The sequence below is a fragment of the Malus sylvestris genome, chromosome 1, assembly GCF_916048215.2.
Source record: "Malus sylvestris chromosome 1, drMalSylv7.2, whole genome shotgun sequence".
NCBI classification, from domain to species: Eukaryota; Viridiplantae; Streptophyta; class Magnoliopsida; order Rosales; family Rosaceae; genus Malus; species Malus sylvestris.
The window spans coordinates 15,270,956-15,294,343 of NC_062260.1; the positions used below are offsets into that span (position 1 = coordinate 15,270,956).

The window sequence follows — 23,388 nt, forward strand, 5'->3', positions numbered from 1 at the left end:
CTAAGAATGTCGATCGGGTCAGGTCACCAGAGACTGGGTCCCGATCCCTCGTTTCTCTTTTTCCTCATTTCTCTCCCTGATTCCTCTATTCCCCGCCTGATTGGTCCCAGACTCCCCCTTATCTCTCCTTTCCTTTCCATCAGTGCCACACACGTGGCACTCCCCTTTTGTTTCAAGATTTTCTAGATTCTTCCCACTTAATGACAATATAATTATTTTACCCTCAACTTCTATCGTTCATAACTTTCTCATTATAACTCCGTTTCACAAACGGTTTGCACCTACGCGTTCATGAGATCGAGCTTTATTCAAAAATATAAATTGTGACCTCCAAAGGTCTATGAATTGTAAATAATTAATTTCCAAACTTTAAACCTCGTAATTAGTTTCATTTACAAACTGATCTCAAATAAACTAATATAATTTCTTGAAAAATAACATAAAATCTCAATAATACAATTATGTGAATGATAATAGTTTCTCAATTCTATCTTCATAACCGTAAATCGATTTATTTTCGATTTTCTCCACATATTCATAATTATGAATATATTTCATACATTTAAGTTTTCAGGGTATTACAGTGTAGATGATGAATAGTAGTATGTAGTTGGTGATTGACCAAGAACACGTAGATTTGGTGTAGGTAGCATATGAGTTTGTGTCTAAAAATGTTGTCTTGGATTAAATGATCTCTGACCTTGATTGAACTTTCCTTTGCCCTTGTTTCTATTGAAAGACTTATAGCCTCCATTAATATAAGAGGATTGTCCATGAGAACCATTAGACTGCTGAAATATTGGTGCTTGAGACATATTAGGTCCAAATTTAGTAGCCATAGTAGTGAGATAAGATGGTGTAGCAGTGATATTATCCACAATACTTTCTTTAACCAGTAATTGAGATCGAAATTCTTTAAAGGGGCGTTTGTTTGCCCTCAATAAGTGTCACTGGACTAGACTGGACTAACTATTAGTCCAATCATGTGTTTGATATCATGTGGGACTAGTGTTAATGAGACTAGCTCGGACTCGCCTAGACTAAAGGCATCACTAAAGGTTCTTAGCGAGAGTCCCCGAAAACCATAGGACTAGCTAAGAACTGCCTTTCTCCGCTCTCTGTTTCACTCTCTCCTACTCTCTCCCTCTCTCCTTGCCCAAAACCCAGAATTATGAGAGCTCATATATGCTTTTCCCATGCACTTCTCGAGTTTATCGCCGAGCTCGTTGTCGAAAGGTAGTACTTCTCCTCTGCTCAGATCCTCGACTTCCTCAACTCCCAATATCGCTTTTGACCATCACTTTCATCCATCGGGACATAGTAAGCAAACTCCACGATGCCAGCGAAAACCCAAAAGACAAAAAATACCAAAATGCCAAAACCCAAATGAAATTCAGAAGCTTGTGAAAAATCCAGAAAAAAACCCCCCCCATATGACAAATCATAAGCTTTTTTTGAGAATGAATGAAAAAGAATGGAATTTGGTGATGAGGGAGAAAGTAAAAAGAGAGAGACAGAGAGGCAGTTGGAAAGGAAAGAGAAAAAAATGGAGAGCATTCTAGAGAGAGAGAGGGTGTTCTAGAAAGGTAAAAGAAAAAATATGTAAAAGATATAATTAAATATTATTATTTTTATTATTTTAGTTCTTAATCCAATACTACATCAAACGCTTCACTAAGTTAGTCTAAGCCAGTCCAGCTTAGTCCCTAAAGTTAGTCCAGTCTGAGTTAGTTCGGTGCAATAAACGCACCCTATGGGTAGTAACACTTTCTCTACCCTTAACCACACATCTGAATGTATTATATTCAGGAGGGAGTTCATTCAAAGCTAGAATTACAATATCTTCATCAACAAAGTACACACCTGCAGCTGCCAAGTAATCCCTAGGGGCAAAGTGGATCAAAATTGAGCTTTAGGAGAAAAATGAAGCGAACTTTAAGTTTTATGGAGTAAAGTTGTGACTTTTGAGTTATATGGAGCAAAGTGAGATTAATATCAAGTTTCAATGAGCGTTGCTAAAAATAATTTTTTAGTAAAGTACTTTGATTCATGTCAATACTTTCATCTATTGACTTAAAAATCAATACAGGGTTTGCGAGCTTAAATGTATTTTTGCTTTAATCGATTTAGGGCATTTATCATTGTACTTGAGATTTCAAGTTCGATTTCCCTTTGCCGTCTATATTGCTTGTATAAAAAATGTTTAAGCCTCCACGAGTGCTTATATTCATCATAGTAGTGGAGCTATGTTCTTTATTGCATAGATATTGTCGTTAATTGAGGTATAAATAATATGTCAGTGCATCTTAATGTGGTTTATAATGTGTTCTACACTTCATCAATACGATATAGATAATATTCTACTTTTATAATGTAATACGATGCCCACAGTGTAAAGGTTAACTTTATAGTAATACTGATGTCATTGATACAACCCGACCCTAATCAGGGTATGCTGGCCGTCACGTGAGGGTGACGTAGCCATGTGCACAGTGCAGAAGCAATAAAGATAATAGAGAATACGAATAAATGAAAACCAACTCATAAGAGTACTAGTGAAGACAAGTGCTATAATATGTGTGAATACACAATCAGAGTGTGAGTAGCCTAAGTTCAGTCCAGAAAACAAGTACTAATTAAACGACATCCAAATATGTCCTACATTTGTGATAGTCTGTCAGAACCTCCAATCAATCCTCGTGAGCCACCAACGAACAAGCTTAACCTGGAGGGACGCAAAACAGAAAGTGTGAGTGGGCAAAAACGAAGCTTTACAAAACCATTTCATTTATCAAATGCTCTAATCCCTCGCCGTAAAACATGTATAACTTTCTTAGAAATGGAATATATATATATATATATATATATATTCAAATCATGCTTCACATATCCATATTCATAAGTATGTCATGCCAAAACAAAAAACAGAATAAGTAACTCAGGTGAAAATAAATTCATGGATAAATAACATATTAGCAGGAACCCCTGCAGAGGTCTGTACGACTGAATTCATAGCTCATTAGTCAATATAGCCGGAGTCGCAAGTGACCTATACGGCACTACACTGCACATGAGTCGGAACCACTGCAAAGGTCTGTAAGACAAGACTGGGTGTGATATAGTTATGTTCAATGCTATGCTCTCATGATAACTGTGCGATAAATCGCTAGTCACCTACGAGTCGGAACCATCTATAATGGTCTGTAAGACAAGACTGTGCACCTAAATTGGATCCAATGTGAGCATATGGTGCGGGAGGTGACATTATAAATAGGCATGTACTATATCTTTGGCTAAATCACAATCACCTGGGGTGCATGTTTATGAGCTCTCAATCACGTGTCACATTATCAATATTTCATATAACAAAACAATACTCACCTGGTACTTACATGAGCGTCCACAACACTACTTCATATTATGCATCATATACTAATTCATATGCTGAATATAAATTTATATGCATGGCATTTCAAGCATATTTTCATTTAAACACATTTTCTGGGAAAATATCAAGTATATAAATATATACTGAAAATTAAAAGCCCACTCACTGATATGTCGAAGGGTCGTAGCCCTCGAACCGCCCTTGACTGGGCTCGTCCTTGGGATAGGTCTCACCTATATGTGAAATAACTGAATAAAAGTTATTTAAAGCACATAGACAAAACTAGTTAATAACTTCTCATACATTACTCAAATGAGATGTTTGAATATACCAACGTGATCTACACAACCTCACGAACATCCCCATATTTTTAGAAAAAATTTCCGACCACCCACGCACTGCCACTCGCCGGCCAAGGCACGGCCAGACGCGCCCCCAAGTGCGGGTAACCTGACGGAAACCTAACTGCCGTTAAGAATATTCCGTTAAAATCTTAATAGACGTTAACGGCGTTACCTTTTGCCGTTAGAATATTCCGTTAGATTTGACGAAATATGCTCTTTCGTCTTCCTCAACTCGCCGGAGTCCGGCGTCGGTGACCTCTGTGTTGCCGGTTTATGGAAAGTAATAAAACCTTCATTTCTCACTCAATTTTCCACCAAATTTCATGAAACTTGAACCAAATTGAAGCTTAGGACAAATAGAACACAACCATACCTGTTTTGGGACCTAAAATCCACGGAAATTTGCTGGAGGACCTTCGATAATCCGGTCAAACTTCAAATGCATCAATCTCGATTTCCCGACATCCAAATTATGTCATTTTTCTTCTCCGAGCTTTGTGGAGAGGTCCCTAAGCTTCCTATAAGCTTGAAATCCTCTAAAAAATATTTATGATTGCATGAACAGTACCTCAAAACTGGGATCTTGGGTTCTCGGGTTTTCTAAGCTTTCCCTTCCTATAAATGGTACGAATGGACTCAGGAGCCTACAATGAACTCAAAGGTCATATTCTCCTCGTCGATCCGTGCCTAAATGGAATGGTTCAAGAATTGTCCGTACGCTTGTACGGACGTTGCAGAAAATCGAGAGAGGGAGGAGAGAGAGTGTACACATGGAAAGGGATGGGTGTGTGTGTGGTCCTAGTTGGTTACTAACCCACAAAACAAAGTAACAAGCCTAAGTCTTTTTCCAAGTACTTAGGAAATATTAGAATTGTTCAACTTAAGTACATAATACATACAACACACTTTAACGTCCAAGGGTAAATTAGTAACTTCCACGTTCGAGACCAATTAATATTACAACATTTCGGAACGGGCTATGACAGTCATTCTGTGTATAAAATTAGAGTGCAAATTTGAACGACTCTAGTGTAGTGTAATCCAATTACGTCTAAGCATATTACCCTATGTTGACCGTGTAAAAGGACATCCCAATGTAATCACCAACTGTGTTATAGTAAGAATAATGACATTTTGTATTATTATTAACTATAAAATTACCATCATGATAAGACGCTATATTATACTTGGACGTGATTACATTCTGTATAGTTCAGAACTTTCGATATAAGCGATATTGGGGAAGAGAGAATTCGAATTCAGAACTTTAATACAAAAGTGAATGTTTTAAACCAACTAAGTTACAAATTATTTACTTACACTTCAGTTGCCCTAATTAATATATGGATCAAGAGACAATTTGGTACGTTGCTAAATATTTTTTTTTAAGCGTACATTATCCAACTTTTTAGGTCAACGTCATATGTTAATTAAACATTAGCCCTGCACAAATAAAAACAACCAATATTAAACAACTCCAAAATTCAACATTTCTTAGTAATGGAGTGTCCAACTTTGCAAGGTTTGCTTTACTAAAGGGTTACATGTAAAAGTTGAAAAGGAAAGATTAGGAACAAAATTATATATATTATAAAGATGTACGTGCATATTTTCAAATAACCAACCATACTAAGATATATAGTGTTTGGACACAAAGATCCCATTTGACCGTATTCATTTTCTCTCCAGCGCAAGCTCTTGCAGCTTGACATATGGAGTTGGTGGGTAGCTTTACGATATTCAAATGAGTCTCAGGAAAATTATGAACTTCCTTTTTTCTTCCAAAAAGCGTACTGCTGACCAGATTTTTATACCTGTACTGTAAAATGTAAAACCAAACTATTAGAAATTAATCATCTCTTCATCGATCGATCAGTGGGCTAGACGATAGAAGATATATGAGAGGTTTTGAGAATTATATAAATGTGTCATGTTCTGCATCGGAAGTTTGGAATTGATCAGTGTCTATCGTGAATTGTTCATCCTGTGAATTGTTCATTTGAGCCACGGTTGATGTTTATTTTTTAGGTCTAAGAACTTTGTCACGACTGCTTAGGTCTGGCACCGTTTTACTTTTAGTGTTTATTACTTTTCATTTTTTTTTTTAAGAATGAATAAAGGTGGAGGAAGGTATGGAGAACTGATGAATGAAGGATAATTCATCAAAAAAAATTTGAGTATGAAAACAGCTACATATAATATTTTAGGTTTTATTTTTCATTTTGTTGTGCATCTCCGTCTTCTACCCGCTCTTTTTTTATCCCTCATTTTTCCTCTATTTTTTGAAAAAAAAATAGTAAAATTATTACAATTAAAAACAGAATTGTTGTGATAAAAATAAAAAATAAAAACCAAAATTGTTACCAAACGAGTTTTAAGATACTTCTAATGACTCAAATTTCTTTTTGTGTGTAGCTATGATATTCATTGCTGATACCGCCAAAACTACAGTTGACTTCTCTCTAGGCAATGACTATACTAGGGCAACATTACTCCGAACGCACATTATTTGTCTCTAATTAGTGGTAAAAAATTCAAATCATGAGGGCTTCAAAGTTTTAGTGACAAAGCGTACTTATCCTATTTATATATAGAAAAATGATACTTGCACACTCATTTTCATTCTGCACTCTTATTAGTTTTTTTTTTTTTTTTTTTTTTTTTATCTTCTTTGCTTTATTCAATTCAACCAAGAAAAATCAAACTTTGCACCGATATAAAGATATTCATAATTAGTTATTTCTCTGACAGTGACTGCGAAGCATTTTTCACACGGTAAACTTGTAAAAGAAAAAAACTGAGGCGGCATGTACTACGTGCCCCATATAGTATTATTGACAAGTGGGTCAATATTTGGTTTCTAATTTCATCATGATCTCCTTTCTTTGTATAACCACACTTTTGTCTTGTAAGATATAAGTCATAAGTGAATTAGAAATTCGATAGTTGGGGCCATGAGTTTCAAGCTAAGATTTTAAGGAGTTGTGTTTGATAAATATTTTGCTTTCACTTATGTTTTTTTTTTTTTTTTTTGAGAAATTTTCACTTGGTTTGTAAACAAAAAATCAAAGCAATTATCTAAAGAAACTAAAGTTTCATCACAAAAATAATTGACAATATAAGGAGTAGTCTAACTATTTATAAGCACATACAAAATTATGAGCATTCTCAACATTACGAAACAAGTTTTCAGCTGAAAATTGAGAACCAAACTTGTCACAACAATATCTTTCAATTTTTAATTTTCAATTTTCAGTCCTATTTAATAGTAAAACTAACCATTTGCTTTATTTGTAGTTTTACTAGGGTAGGCTAGAGGCCTTGAAATATATATGGTCAGGGTAGGCTAGAGGCCTTGAAATATATATGGTCAATCTGAGCGTGAGTGTTGACTACCAAGGTCACCCTAAGTTTCTACATGGCCGTCCACGTGGTCTGCCCCCCCGCCGGAATTCCACTCTTCATTATTTTTGTTGAGAGAAGATCCTCGCCGAATCCTCTTTGTGAGGATCCCGGAGATTCTTCAATCATATCCGTTTATCGTACATCGTACGGTCAGTTTTATCAGGTATTGTTTATATTCAATTTTAAATAAAAAAATTACAATGATTTTTTACCGTATAATGTACGTTGAACAGATGTGATTAAATGATCATTAGGATCCTCATGATACGGCGGGGATCCTTCTGGATTTTTGTTTGTGTTTTTTATGTACGCTAATGTTTGTTGACCTGTAGATTACGTTGCCCAGAAAGATGGCTGAGCATACAAACGGTCATGCAGTACTAGAAATTCGAACAGTATGTTCAATCCGTGGCTATTACAAGAACTGTCATGGATTAGTCGTGGCCAACGCACAACTCCCGTGTTATTACTTATTAGATATTTGAGGTTGTCTATCCCTAATTTGTTCATGTTGAAACACGTATTTTATTATTCAACGTATATTTTGAAAAGTATATACTAGTACTTATATTATTAGAACACACGGTGAACTAATAGCACCACTTTATTTGGTAATGTGTTATGCCAAAAAACATTTATAAACTACGTATTAATGTAACAATTATTAAAACCAAGAATTTTCACAAGGGTAGATAGGCCTGGAAAGCAGGTCGTGTTTGTCGTGTTCGTGTCGTTTTCGTGTAACACCTGTTATCTTAACGGGTCGTGTCGTGTCACACCTGTTATCTTAACGGGTCCTTAACAGGTTGGGTCACTTTACCCAACGGGTAAAGTGACCCGACCCGTTATGACCCGTTAAGAAAAATATATATTTTTTCTTAAATTTGCACATACCACACATTACCACATAAATATTACTTCAAAACATTAAACATATTTGTCATTTATCTACACTCGAAAATAAGAGCCTAACAAAAAACAAGTTTGACGGTTGGATCGTTAAAATTAGTTTCATAGAATTCGTATCCCATCAAAACGATAGATTCACTAACACTTAAAATTTATTTATATTTTCATTAAGTATAACATAAGATTTTGTGGTATACACTTGTGTAAATATTTTAAATTGACGATCAAATTCATTCATTGTATTCGTATAGGTTCAAGGAGTGTAGTTGTAAAAAATCATCAAAATCGGAGTTAAAATAACCGTTAAATCGTGATTTTTTTGTTTTATAACCGTCGAAACGTTTTGTCTCATTACTTGATCTCTAAAAGTTTGTTTTTTGTGATTTTTGGCGTATGCGATCTCGAAGCATATACAAACAAGTTTGACAGTTGGATCGTTAAAATTAGTTTCATAGAATTTGTATCCCATAAAAACGATAAATTCACTAACACTTAGAGTTTATTTATATTTTCATTAAGTATAACATAAGATTTTGTGGTATCCACTTGTGTAAATATTTTAAATTGACGATCAAATTCATTCATTGTATTCGTATAGGGTCAAGGAGTGTAGTTGTAAAAAATCATCAAAATCGGAGTTAAAATAACCGTTAAATCGTGATTTTTTATTTTATAACCGTCGAAAAGTTTTGTCTCATTTCTTGATCTCTGAATATTTGTTTTTTGTGATTTTTGGCATATGCGATCTAGAATCATATACAAACAAGTTTGACGGTTGGATCGTTAAAATTAGTTTCATAGAATTCGTATCCCATCAAAACTATAGATTCACTAACACTTAGAGTTTATTTATCCTTTCATTAAGTATAACATAAGATTTTGTGGTATACACTTGTGTAAATAATTTAAATTGACGATCAAATTCATTCATTGTATTCCTATAGGGTCAAGGAGTGTAGTTGTAAAAAATCATCAAAATCGGAGTTAAAATAACCGTTAAATCGTGATTTTTTGTTTTATAACCGTCGAAAAGTTTTGTCTCAATACATGAACTCTGAATGTTTGTTTTTTGTGATTTTTGGCGTATGCGATCTCGAAGCATATACAAACAAGTTTGACGGTTGGATCGTTGAAATTAGTTTCATAGAATTCGTATCTCATCAAAACGATAGATTCACTAACACTTAGAGTTTATTTATACCTTCATTAAGTATAACATAAGATTTTGTGGTATCCACTAGTGTAAATATTTTAAATTGAAAATCGAATTCATTCATTGTATTCATATAGGGTCAATGTGTGTAGCTGTAAAAAATCATCAAAATCGGAGTTAAAATAACCGTTAAATCGTGATTTGTTGTTTTATAACCGTCGAAAAATTTTGTCTTATTACTTGATCTTTGAATGTTTGTTTTTTGCGATTTTTTGCTGATGCGATCTCGAAGCATATACAAACAAGTTTAACGGTTAGATCATTGGAATTAGTTTTGTGTATCCCATCAAGTTCAATGGTGTGTGTGTGTATATATATTTATATTATGTAGATTTAAATCTATTTATTTTGTATGTATAATTATTATAGTTAATATTTTGGGGGTATAATTATTTTAGTTAATATTTTGGGGGTATAATTATTATAGTATATATAATTATTATAGTTAATTTAATATATATATATATATATATATAATTATTATAGTTTTAAACTTTTTAGGGGTATAAAATTGTTAAATTAATATATATAATTATTATAGTATTTTTTAGGGTTATAAAATTATGAAATTAATATTCTGCTTATCGTGTATCGTGTTACCCACGTGTATACCCGAACCAACCCGTTATCTTAACAGGTGCTTATCAGGTTACCCGATAACACCCGATTCATTATCGTGTCGACCCGAACACTTGTTAATTTCGTGTCGTGTTGTGTCGGATTATCGGGTCGTGTCAGGAATTGTCATGCCTAAGGGTAGACATAGACAGACTACGATCTTTTCGGTCTATTATACATAATTGATTGACTGACTTTGTTCTGTGAACAGTGGGGTGAAGAGGGTATTAATTTTGCTAGGATTAAGCTAATTTCGGCTTAGTAGGCTGGACTTCATACAAAACTACCACTAAATTTTTGTTAGTCCAAAAGTTAGCACTAGGCTGAAACTCGTCGCAGTTTAAGACATGTTCGGTCCCTTAATTAGCGTACAAAATAAAATAGTAAGGAAGAAAAATGGAATACATGTTGAGGAACAAAGCCACATGAATCTTATGATTGTTGGACTCGATACGTGGATAACGTGATCTTATTTGTAAAGTTCTGAATTAACTCGCCCCATTTTAAGACATGTTCCGCGCGCCCCTCAGTGTGCAAAATAAAGAAGGAAGAAGAATGGAATACTTGCTGAGGAACAAAACCATATGAACCTTCTGGACATTGGATTCAATACGTGAATAATGTGCTCTCATTATGCAAAGCTATGAATTGGCTGAAACTCACTACAACCTAAGACAGGTTTCACCTTGCAAATGACGTTTTACCGCAATGATGAAAAACAATCCTGCCAATGAACTCTAGTTCGGGTTCCATCCCCACTGATTCCCCCTCTCTAACAACTATATATATATTTTTTCAAACATTTTTCTTCAGACCATGCTATATGCTGAAATTTTTATTTCTTAATATCAAAAGATTATACGTACACAATTTTCCATTGTGATTTGAATTTCGTGTTCTTAACCTTGATGACAAGCTACAACGTTTTGATTACTTCACATTACATTTCGTGTTGTTAACCTTAACCATGCAATATTTTGATTACTTCAATCAAAGCAATATAATTTATTGACAAAAAAAAAAAAAAATCAGAGCACTATAATTAGAATTTAATCTAACGAAGTGGTTCAAGTAACTTGGATGGACCAGTCGACACTGAACAACTATTTCAACACGTTGTAATAAATTTTTTTGTTAATAGATTTTCTTCCTCATCGCCCTTAATAATATGTTCTTCAGCATGTTGGACCACAATTGGAAGCACATAATTAACTATATATTCTTGCAGATTTCGTTTGGGAATTGATTTTGGTTACTAGATCATATTAATCATCATGAGTAATTCTTCATATTTCTCAGGTATGTACTCGTTGTGTTCCACATGATAAATAATTGACACATGCCTGCATGGATCTCATGGCCGAAGTTTGAATAAACGGGTTTCACAATGTTCTTCATGCACGTTCCTTTTTTTATTTGGTCGGAGTTTGAATAATCGGGTTTCAGCACTTCCTACATTGTCTGTGCATGTGTGGACTACACATTACATTATCTTCTACACTATGCAGGTAACATATACATTACATTTCTTAGATACATAGATGTAGAAGGACATATGCGCACGAAGATGTGAAGAAATATCCAACATCAGAAGTTTATCAAAGTAATATTGCATGTTTTTATAAGAACTTGAGCTCCTCATCATATTACTGATTTTTTGGTTTGGGGGGGGGGGAGAGACCTCAATTTTTTCATGGTACTAGAGAATTTGTCCTATGCGTGAATGCTCTGAGTCACTCAATTTGTGTTGTCCACATATTAGGCTTATAAACTTTCCTCACATGAGGGACTGTGTGAGGGATGTGAAGAAAAATCCAGCATTCAGAAGTTTATCAACTGTACATGTCTTTAAAGAAGTTGGACTACATTCTTTTTGTAGACTACAGACATGTAAAGTATCAAAAACTCATCACACCATGCATAAAACGTACAATAATTCTACACACAAAGTGATGTAGGATAGATGTGGATCAATTCCAATGAAGAAGTATAAAGAAAATAAAATATTTCAAATTCTGTAAAACAAGAATTAAATTTGAGAAATATTAGATTGAATCGATATAGAGACATAATAGGTAGTGATAAATATTTTGGTGTCAAAATTAGGCATGTAATATGTTGTTTTTGAAAATAACAAGACTCGTGCTATACCATGAGCCTGTCGTTTTTAAGGCCATCTGAAGTTGTTTAAACTTCCAAAACAACATTTTAATTTCCATAATAAAAATCAGACATTTCAGTTATCGTCGGATTAATTTCGTTTTAATTAGTTGAGTCATTTGAGTTGTTGTAGGAGTTGTAATCAGTTTATTTAAAGTCTTTAGCTGTTTCAAGGTAATCATTTCAAGAATTAATCAAATACAACACTTTGGGATTTCTCTCAATTCTATGGTGGATTCCATACTTGTCCTTCAAGGATTACGTTGGTAACCCTTTGATTGTTTTGAGTTGTGTCAATCGGTATTGGAGCATGGATTTGCCCTGTTCTAATGATAATCGATTGTGGGAGAAGCGGCGTTGATCCCGAGGTTTTGGCAATAGATGCAATGTGTGTATAGGGAATTGCCCTGAGCCAACCTCATCTAGTTGATATTGATGATATTTCTATTTTCCTGGGAAGTGATTGCATTGAAGAGTTTCTCTTGTGGGTTGAGGATATAGAGAAACTTTTCAAAATACAATAATTTGGGAAAATGAAATGGTGAAGATGATTGCTTCTTGTTTAGATGGTGATGTGCATTTATGGTGGGATCAAAGGCAAGAGTCTAGGTGACAAGAAGGAAAAAAATCCTATCAAAACTTAGCGTTGGTTGAAACGACTAATTGTTAAGCAATTCTTTTCCAATTTCTACAAATTGTATTTGGAAAGGATGGGTCAAGCAATCAATAGAAAACAAGCTAAAGTGGTGGAGATTGATATTTCATTACGCCAAGAAAAGGTGGAGGTCAATTTGGAAGAAAAAGAACAAGTAATTTTGCTTGTTGAGAATCTTGTTAAAGAAGATCTTCTGAGACATGACAATTCACAAGTGGAGACTCAAGAAATCTAAGGTATGAATGATTCCAAAATTGTTTTGACTTTGGAGAATCAACAATCTAATAAATTGGAGTTAAATTTCATTGTTGGGCAAACAAGAAAATTGGGGAAAGAAACATATTTTGATTATTGATTGTCATATTTTAATCTTTTTTACGAAATTAATTTCATGATTATTCTACCTAAGTGGAATTTATTTGCTTAACAAAAGAGTTGTCTACTAGCTATCAAGATCATTTCAAGGAGAACTCGAGGTTGAGTTCCTTTCAGGTGGAGGAGTTTGATGTATAGGACAAAATATGGGTCAATTCCGAAGAAGTAAAAAGAAAATAAAATGTTTCAAATTCTGGAAAACAAGAATTAAAGTTGAGAAATATTGGATTCAATCAATATGGAGATAGAATAGGCAGTGAGAAATATTTTGGTGTCAGAATTGGGCGGGTAATTTATATATTGTTTTTTTAATTAATCATGAGCATAACAAGACTTATGGAATATCAAGAGCCCGTTGTGTCTAAGGTCATCTGAAGTCGTTAGACTTTCAAAATTGCGTTTTAATTTCAATAATTAAAATCAAACCTTTGAGTTGCCGTTTGTTTAATGTCATTTTAATTACTTGAGTCACTTGAGTTATTTAAGAGTTGTAATCAGTTTATTTAAAGTCTTTGGCTGTTTCAATGTAATCAAATAAAACCTTTTGGGATTTCTCTCAATTTCCTGGTGGAGTCTAGACTTGTTCTTCAAGGGAATACGTGGGTAACCCTTTTGATTACTTCGTGCTGAGTCACAAAGTAGAGAAAGTGTACACAACATCTATATTGTCACAAAGTAGAGAAAGTGTACACAACATCTATATTAAGTGATACGAAAATACATGTATTGTTTGTTCTGACATTGTATTATTGTATGTTTTGATACAATATGATAGTATAATTAAGCGAATTCTAACATGAAATCAATCAAAAAACGAGTGGGGAACCCAAAATCTTTTATATATCACGTTATTGTTTGGCAATCCCAAGTCTCGTAAAGTCTCTACTAAGTGTTGTCCTTACTCCGAAAAAAACACACACATAATGTACATCTAGATTCATTCAATAAAAAAATGTATATCTTTAGCTTGACCGGCAAGGGGAAACGTCCCAGCATGTATGAAGCAGGAGCATGTTAGTTGCCGCCCACGCATGGATCCACCGATGGGCAACTATCCCTATCAGCTGCATGTCTACCTGCTCATCAATGTTATGAAAATCTCAGTCTCTTTTTTCCTTTTCTTTTTTCTTATTTGAGTACATTAATTGCTCTTGCCATTGTCCTATGCATTGCCAACTGCTTTATGCGTGACTTTGTGTACAAACAGTAAGTCCAATTCCCCGGTGCTCTCATGCACATGCAGTGTCCTCTCCAACAATAACGTTGTTTAATTTGATGCCTTACGTGGTTTCTTCCCCTCCAGCTCCCTCCCTCCTGTACCTTAACATGCAAAACATATACAGATAGTCAAAAAACAAATAAAATCCAACTGACAACAGCACGCGAACTGATGTGTGTGCATATTTTCATATATTTTTATCATATACTTCCTTTGGATTTTGTATATATGAATGAGTTAAATCTACTAATTTATATTGTTTTAATTTATAGGCATTCAATACTGAAGTTCTACAGAAATGAAGTGAAAAATGAGCTTTTTGGGTATATAGAGTAATTCTAGTGGAGCACGAGGCTAACTAGATGTGTGAAGACATGTGCATTACAACAAGAAGATGGAACCGAGCGGTTTTGGAATCAAATAGACATGGGAATGCTATTCAATAGACTTCAGAAGAGAAATTAATTTCTATTTTTATTATTTCCGCTTATTTTTCCTTTTCTTTAATAAGGACTTAAAGTCCATTAGTGATAGGATTTTAGTGGGGTTTAAATTGTTATTTTTCTTTCTTGAACACCTTATTGCCGTGGGTTTTATATAAGGAGGTTACTTCTCCTCATTAAGTTAGAGAGCCATAAAAAACAGAACCAAAAATCATATTTTAGATAGGGGGTTGCGGCAAGGAAGGGAAGAGATAAGAACTTTTCTAGTTTCTTTTCTTTTCTAGGGCTACGATGTAGCCTAATTATGAATACTTAATTGCCTTGTGGCATTGTTATTATCAAGTTTTTCATCTTTATTGAGTATCTTTCACTATTCGTAATGCGCTTGATTTTTATTTAGATGCTTGATCACCATCTAGGTTTAAATTAGCTTGATTTGATGCAAGTTAAAGTAGATGCCATACTTAACTTGAGTTTAGCTTCTTGCAATTGATACCATAAACACTTATTTGTAGATGCCATACAATTAGGGTTTGTGTGATTTTCCAACGATTTCCATAGAGCTTAATGGGTTCTTACTTGTTTAAATTCATCTAGATGCCATAGAGGGTTAACATGTGTAAGGATATTTTTTTTATGTAACCAGATTCCATGGCCGTCGAATAATTTACAAAAAAATCGATCATCAATATTGGGGATCTACTTGAGCATAACATATTAAGGGAATTAAGTAGAATTGGTTACGGTGAATTCGGATGTCCTAGGTTTTCCTTTCTTATATTTTTATTTTATTATTTTATGCATTTTTTTAAGTTGTATTTCATTTCAGTTTAATTCAAATCATATGTCTTTATTTTTTTGTTAAAGCTTCTTAACTATAATTTGTTTCAATTTAATTAGTAAGACTTTTAGATTCAATTCGATCTCTGTGGGATGATATTTGTGCTTATATGTTATACAATCATCCGATTCACATATTTGCGAGCACTAAAATTCGAGATTGTTGGAGCAATATTAGAAAATATGAAAAATAACAATATAATTCCAATCAAAATAATCACAAAGAAATTCACAACATCAATTATATATGAGATTAATATAAACAACTAGAGAGAAAGTTAAAAAAAAAACTGACAAACTTGGAGATTGAGGCTTGCATAAATGCAATGTCTTAAAGACAGAATTTCGCCCCTACTCTTGTGCTTGTAGTTCGGTAGGCATCCGTCTCCCAGGATTCAACAATCTATAATCCGAAGTCAAAGCACTTCAATCTTCGAACTCTGGCTAACTTCATATATTTCGTACTCTCAAGACACGACTCAAAGTTTGACAAAGACATTAGAGAAAACTCTTCTCTATTTTTTAAATCTATTAGACAGGTGGGATGCTTGAGTTTATATAGAACTCAAGGCACCCTTTTTAAAACATTATGATTGTTGCCTAAAGTTCCAACAAATAGACACAACTCTGAATTTGAATTCAACTATGACACATGACTTTTATTTTTCATTCATATAAAAATAAAAAATAAAAATATTAATTATAATATATAATTTCCAACATTAATGAGTTTAATTTTGGTTATCTAATTTTTGCAACAAAAACCTGATATAATCATCACAAAAACCAAAGTGAGACTTATTAGTTCTATCGGTCTCTTGACCTCTCTGCAGAATCTATGCTAGTGCAGACTCACATTCATACAAGTATATTTGAACCAGAACCAATATATGATTCATATGAACATTATTGTTTTATCGATTTTAAATTGGATAGATCAAGAATGTATATCGATCTCTGCAGATAATTATCATACGTAAAGAGAGAAGTTAGATGAAAAATATTTTATTAGATTACTCTGTACCATTTTAATTAGGTATGCCAACCTTCTTTATGCAACTTATTACTATAAGCTTGATTTGCTCGTAACTATTTTATCAAAAATCCATCAAATGCGGTTTGATAGACTTTTGGAAGCATACATACGGAAAATATACATTGCACGAAGCACTTATGATAAAATGTCTCGCGCGCGAGTTTGTTACAATACATGTTAGAGAGACTAGTTATCAATATAGTTTTATCTTCAAACGTATTATTCAACCTATTTTTATACAAATGATATTTAGGAAGTGAGAATTAACAACATGACTTTGAGTGTAAAGGTAGATTAATTACTAGCTAGTTGGGAATTTAGAGAATTCGTGTCAATTCTTAAAATGCAGCAAAAGATTTTTTTTAAGGATTCTGTAATCATAGGAGATCACTTGGTTTTCTTTTTAGGATAGATTTACTTGACTATATATTTAAGAACATAATCTAGATTTGTAAACAGATTACCAAACAATTCGAATTGTTTTTCTTTTTGTTCATGTTTCTGTAAACCTAAAAGAAAGATGTATCTAGGGTTTTTGGAAACCCTAAATAGTCAAAGAGACAAGTATAATTTCTTACGGTGGCTTTTGGACTTGGCTTAAATATTGGTCTGCCTAGGAAAGGATTTGCAATCTTAATGTGGGTGTTCAATTGGACCCGCATGTCTGGCTGTCTTCCATTACCTTTTATTGTTGTTTTGTTGCTATCAATATTACAAATTATTCTTAATTCAAAAGTCTTTAAGCTTACATTCTTGACACGTGCATTTGAGAGGGAATTTTAAAGTTTCTTGCGAAGGAAGCTTAACCATTGACTGGAGGAAGAAGAGGTCTTATCAATTGGCCATTGTTATTAAAAAAATAAAAAATAAAAAAGTCAATTCCATAGCTAAAACTAATACCAAGAGAAATGTTAACAACTTTTTTACTTCTTCTGATGTCATGTATACTCTATTAATACTTAGAACTATGTATTAAAAATTTCCTAGTTTTATTTCTTTGTTAGTACAATTAAAAATTTTGTTTGTCAGCAAAAAAAATATATATTTTTAGTGTTACGTGCTAATGGAATACATGAAGCATGAGGATGAGTGATAATGTTGAGGTTATTTATAGCTAAGTCTCATGAAACTCAGTTTTAGTCTCATTTTGCCCCTGTAACTAAAAGTTTGCTACTTTACTCTCTGAAACTTAAAATTCGCTTCACTTTGCCTTCTGAAACTCGATTTTTATTCCATTTTGCCTTCCTGAGATTCAAAAGTCATCATTTTACAGTATAAAACTCAAAATTGCCTTCCACATTGCCTTAATTCAGTTAATTTCTGTTATATGGATTTGATTGTAAATCTCTACTATGAATTTGAGAAGGCTGCTAGCACTCCCTAATACCAAAAGCATCAACAGTTCCTAAACTTCAGAAACATGATCAAATTGTAGAATCTTAGTTGTGAAAAATAAAAGATATGTTAAGGAAATACACAATTTGTAATGCATTTAATAAATATATTTAAAAAAAAGTCATTGTGATTCATATACAAACAAGTAATTAACATATTGTGACGCTTAGTTGGCATGATTAATGGAATGGAGCTATATTTTAAGAATATGCATTCCATTGTTTGGTTCAAAATTCCAACATAGGAGTGGGAATGAAAATTTCATTCCTCTAAAAAATAGGGATGGGTATCCTCAATGTCTAGTGGACATCGGGATAGGGACATGTTGACTTATGACTCGTTTGAAAGTGCTTTAAAATGACTGAAGACATTTTTAGTTAAAATATTTTTGAATCAATCCTTAGTAAAAATCCAAGTGGATCTTGAAAAATCACTTTATGTGCTTCCTGGAAGATTTAGTGCTTCTTCCAAAAAAGCACTTAACGTACATTTGAAACCCAAAATCAATTTTACGAAAAGCACTTTCATCATTTTAAAAGTACTTTCAAACAAATCCTTATACAAAGAAAGTAACAAAGACATTTTATGCATGATGTATATAACAAGTTAATTCTATCGAAAACTCGACAGAATTTTCTGTATTCACTTTATGCATGACTACAATAAATTCCACAACTTTCCACACCTCATGAATCTCAGACCCTCCATTCCATGAAATGCATGAAAGAGAATTCAAAGCACACTTAAATAAGTCATAAATCCTACTACAAACGTGTAGAAAAAATTTCTATAAGGATTCTCTATCCGTTCTTGAACATCAAAGTGCACATGTGAATGAAAGCCGTTCAATTTTTAATTTAATTCTTGTTCTGATGTTAAACTTAAATGTGCATTTTTAATGTGCCTCGAAGAATTCTCAAAATTGTTAGAATGATCATTTCATTGGTTGGTTCGAGTCCAATGTCCCAAATTTTTTATCCTGAGCCTTTAGGGTACATGATGCGAAAATTATCTTAACACACAAATTTAACCCTCTTCTGACAACTGTAGTATAAGTATAAGTAGGGATCGTTATGGACCGGGGATTAGGAGGGCTTGCTAATAACCTCTAAACTGACTCAAAAACATAAAACTAAACTTAAAAATACTTAACAAGACTCACAAGACTCACAAGACTCAAAGCAAACATAAAATACTCAAACCAGCTTAGAACAACTAAATAAACTTAAACTAGACACTATGAATGACTTTGGACGAAAATTGACTTTTACTTGAATCAAAATATTTAAAAACACAAATTAAAACAGATTCTAACTAATTAGACACACTAAAGTAAAAGGGGATTGAGTTTTGGATGAAGTTGAAACAAACAAACAAGTATGAAAAACTAGACAGATTGTAAAACAAATTTGAGAAATAAGATGATGGATGAGATAGCTAGAGGCTTTTTCTCCACACATGACATGTATGCAAATAACTCGATTTCCAGTTACTACTTCATTGAATTATGAATGACAATGCTCCAAATTAACCGTGACATCACTAGTTAACTCTCAGATTTTCCTTATTTTATTGGATTGGATGACATCATTTGACAACCCAAAACATTCTTCTAAAGTTCCCTACATGACATCACAATAGAGATACAATCAAAGATCATTATGTTTAATGAAAATCATAGGCATTGACAAAGCACTTGCAACTATGACATCATGTCACTCATGCTAGGAATTGAATTTAATGCGATCATTTATTAGCGACCTTCACTACATGTGAATATAAGTTTGTAACGATTATGTGAAACTTCCTTATATTCTAGCAACGAATTTATGCATGCCAATTAAGTGTCGACCCTTAATTAACAAATACAAATAAGTTATCAATCAAATAGTTAAGCCAATTGCATTCACGATTCAAGAATTCATAACTGGAATTTATCAAATTATATTGCACACATAATCATGGCTTTGAAATCACCCCTAGCCAAGAGGGGTTTAGCCACTCATATTTACAACAAAACGAAAGGAAATGAATTTAAACATTAGAAACAAAAGAAAGAAAACACCTAAACGCTCCAACGATCCAAGTTGGACAGCAAGCACGTCCAAGCACTTTCCTTCCCTTCCTTTGCTACGGCACAAGGTGTTGGTGAGTGTTTGAAGGTTTGTTTGTATGGAGGAATGGTTGAATGTGTTTAGGTTGGATGGAAGTCACGGCAAGGAAAGGGAAATGAAGGTGCATGAAATTGTGTTTTTGTTATGGGAATGTGTATAATGGTTAAGAAGAAAAGACTCTGTCTTGCGGCAGAATGTGTCTTCCTCCCTTCTCCCTAAACTATCCCCTTGAATGTGTCTTTGGATGGATATATTTATAGGCTAAGGAGAGGATGTAGTGGGTGATGGTAATGAGTGGATGTAGTGGTAGGTGAATGTATTGGGTGGTTGAAATGAGTGGATGTAGTGGTAGATGAATGTATTGGGTGGTTGAAATGAGTGGATGTAGTGGTAGATGAATGTGTTTGGTGGTTGTAATGAGTGGATGTGTTGGATGAAATAAGTGGATGTAGTGGTAGGTGAATGTGTTGGGTGGTTGTAATGAGTGGATGTGTTGGGTGAGATGAGTGTGCTAAAATGGTTATTTATAGGGAGAGGAACAAACTTCAAATTTCGTCCATTCCTTTTGCTCCAAGCATATGTTATCCATTTCATGCCCAAAAATGCTCCAAAATGCATTTTTTTTTGCCACATTAACCCTTTGGACCTACAAACACACGAAAATAGCTTAAAAAACTAAAATAACTACGAACTAACAACATAAATACCAAGAAACAAGCTAACTAAGTCGCATAAATATGCTCCTATCAGTACACCCTTAAATTTATATTTTATTGCATTCAATGGTTAAATACTGAAATTGATTCTAAAGTTTTTCAACCATCAATTTCATTCATATTCTCGTTTAATTGCCTAACAACTAGAATAAAGAGAAGATTAATTGTGTTTTAGTACCATGTGGTTTGCTCATTTGGACACACGTTTACTTCTTAATTTTATTTTGACTTGTTCAATCAAATTGTTAGAAAAGAAAAGGAAAGTATACCAGAGGTAAAAATAGATGTGTAGAGACAATTCCAAACCCAAGAACTCTACGATGCTTTGGAGTATAGAATGCTCCAGAGCATCCTCTACTTTGGACTTTCTAACTGTTAGGTTTTGATTTTTGTGTTTTAAGCTAAAGATTTTACAGTGTAGTAATATTCTTTTTAACTTATAATTGAAAAAAGTCTTAAGCTTGATCTCATAGATGACGAGTTTGAAACTAGTTAATTTCTCTCGTCCCTTAATCTAAATATATCATTTTATAAAAAAAAAAAAATCTAACGGCAAAGAAAGCCAGTCTTCGATACTCCCAAACAACTAGAGAAACCACAACCCCCCCCCCCCCCCCCCCCCCCCGTTTATATGCTTTTGTTGTAGCCGCCCACAATTAGGATGTGCAGTAAAAACTCCAGAAACAGCGGGCTGTTTTGCTTTGAGCGGGCTGTTTTGCTTTGAGCAATTCAACTACGGTAGGGCTAGGCCCTTTGTTTCACCCCACCTGGACCCAGCAACAATTTCAATATTTGTTCTCCAAATTTTCAATCCGAACGAAAGTAACGTTAAAATTGTTGAATTTATCCGATGTCAGTATCAGTTTCCCTGACAAAAAGTAATCCAAGGTTGTAAGACATTCATGCATCTTCTCAACCATTCCCAACCAGCCCTGCCTAAACCAAAGAAAAATCTTCCTTACCTTCGAAGAACATATGTCGAATTTTTATTTGTCTAAAAGAAAGCGTAAGGAGCCAAGTACTTTTTACGGTAAAATATGACGTGCATAATTGCTCATAGCCAAATTTCAAAAAAATAATTAAAAAACATAAATAGCTGATGCCACAAGCCTCTGTCATCCATAATTCATGTATGCAATTGCAATCACAAGTATTGGAAACTTCATTTCTCACTAATGCATGGAGATAGAATTTACATTAATGTTTAAAACTAGTCTTAAGACCACAAAAGAGAGCAAGAGAAAAGGAAGAATTTCACCGTCAAACTTCGTCGACATGTTTGTCTGCAAAATTGAAGTAGCAACTGCCCCAAAATACACCACATGCACAAACTTGGAGGACCTTTGTACAAAGACACTACATTTTCATCTCAAGAAACAAATTGCAACTGTTCTTTTTCCAAGTGATTTAGTTCTCCTCTTAGTCCTGCAATCTATGTCTTTGGATCCGTACTTGCACCTCTTCGTTTTCAAGTGATTTAGTTCTTTTAATCCTGCAAAAGTAAAACAGACCTACATTCTTAGCGCTTGTAAAAGGAAAGCTGATTAACTCTGGCAAAAAAGAATAGGTTATCTGATTAAGAACAGATGCTATTGGTCTGAAAAAGCATTTTAGGCAAAAATTAATTGAGTGAACACCAGCACATAAACCCGCTATCATAATTGATTAGGAGATTTTGGAACTTTGATTTTACCTCCTCTTCCATCAGCTCATAGGTATTGGATCTTGCGTTATTGCCGATCCATTCTTATTCCTCCGCTTGCACCATTTACCTAAATACCTGTTTGTGCCATCAGGGCCGAGCAAGCCACTAGAAAAACACACATCCCCTGCATTTTTAAAAAAGGAAATCAAAGCAAAGTTAAATTTCATCTTCTAATGTTCTTCAGGTAAATGTACTCATTTCATGATGTATTGGCCAACTAAACCCAAAATGCATCTATAATATACCTGGTCTGGGAAGTGGTTGTGGAACAAGACATTCCCTTTTGATGTTCAGCGTCGGTTGAACTTGTTCATTGTCGTCAATAATCACAACTTCAGCACTATCAGAAGCTGGAGTCTTGGCAGGATCATTACATGTACCAGTTGATAAACCCAGCGACTCCGCCAGATTCCTTAGCCCATGGACTGAAGTTTCTTTCTTTGTTTCAGCAGCTGCCACTGACATTAACCAAGAACACTTATGCTTAGCAACATCCTCACAGGTTTGTTTTTTCAAATCGGGATTTGAAGGTACATGCATGGTTGTAGAAATACTTTAAAGCATTGTCATCTATTAAAGAATAGGCATCTCTTACATTACCATTAGCACTGATACTTGTGCAATCTTTAGTACAAATTACAGTCATATGGTTAGTGAAATTGAAGTTTTCTATTTTCCTATATGATAATTTTACAAGCTTCTGGTTCTAGTTAGGGTATATGGGGGATTCATCCGAATGTTTTTTATTTTATTTTTATCTTTTGATGAATTGTTGAGAGAGTGAATTAGACTTGAAATTTAAACCATTCTGAATAACTCATTCACCTCCAGCTTTCTTTGTCCAATGCCTTCT

At 33.8% G+C, this 23,388-nt stretch overlaps 2 protein-coding genes across 2 annotated transcripts in view; both read right to left on the bottom strand.

Moving 5' to 3' along the window:
• LOC126626969 (1-aminocyclopropane-1-carboxylate synthase 1) overlaps positions 1–23,388 on the bottom strand; it is a 98,322-nt gene that overhangs the window by 14,863 nt on the left and 60,071 nt on the right. The window lies entirely within an intron of this gene.
• On the bottom strand, positions 21,982–23,369 carry LOC126627038 (uncharacterized). The gene is made up of 3 exons (XM_050296462.1): positions 22,781–23,369; positions 22,524–22,659; positions 21,982–22,322 (listed from the first exon to the last, which is right to left on the bottom strand). Exons 1-2 carry the CDS (start codon positions 23,073–23,075, stop codon positions 22,535–22,537), a joined length of 420 nt encoding a protein of 139 aa, XP_050152419.1. The 5' UTR covers positions 23,076–23,369; the 3' UTR covers positions 21,982–22,322; positions 22,524–22,534.

Bases quoted from the DNA above. Each gene is read 5' to 3' on its own strand.
- LOC126627038 (XM_050296462.1), bottom strand. From the start codon at position 23,075: ATGCATGTACCTTCAAATCCCGATTTGAAAAAACAAACCTGTGAGGAT. The intron at 22,660-22,780 runs GTATATTATAGA...TTAAAAATGCAG, and splicing joins ACAACCACTTCCCAGACCAG to GGGATGTGTGTTTTTCTAGT.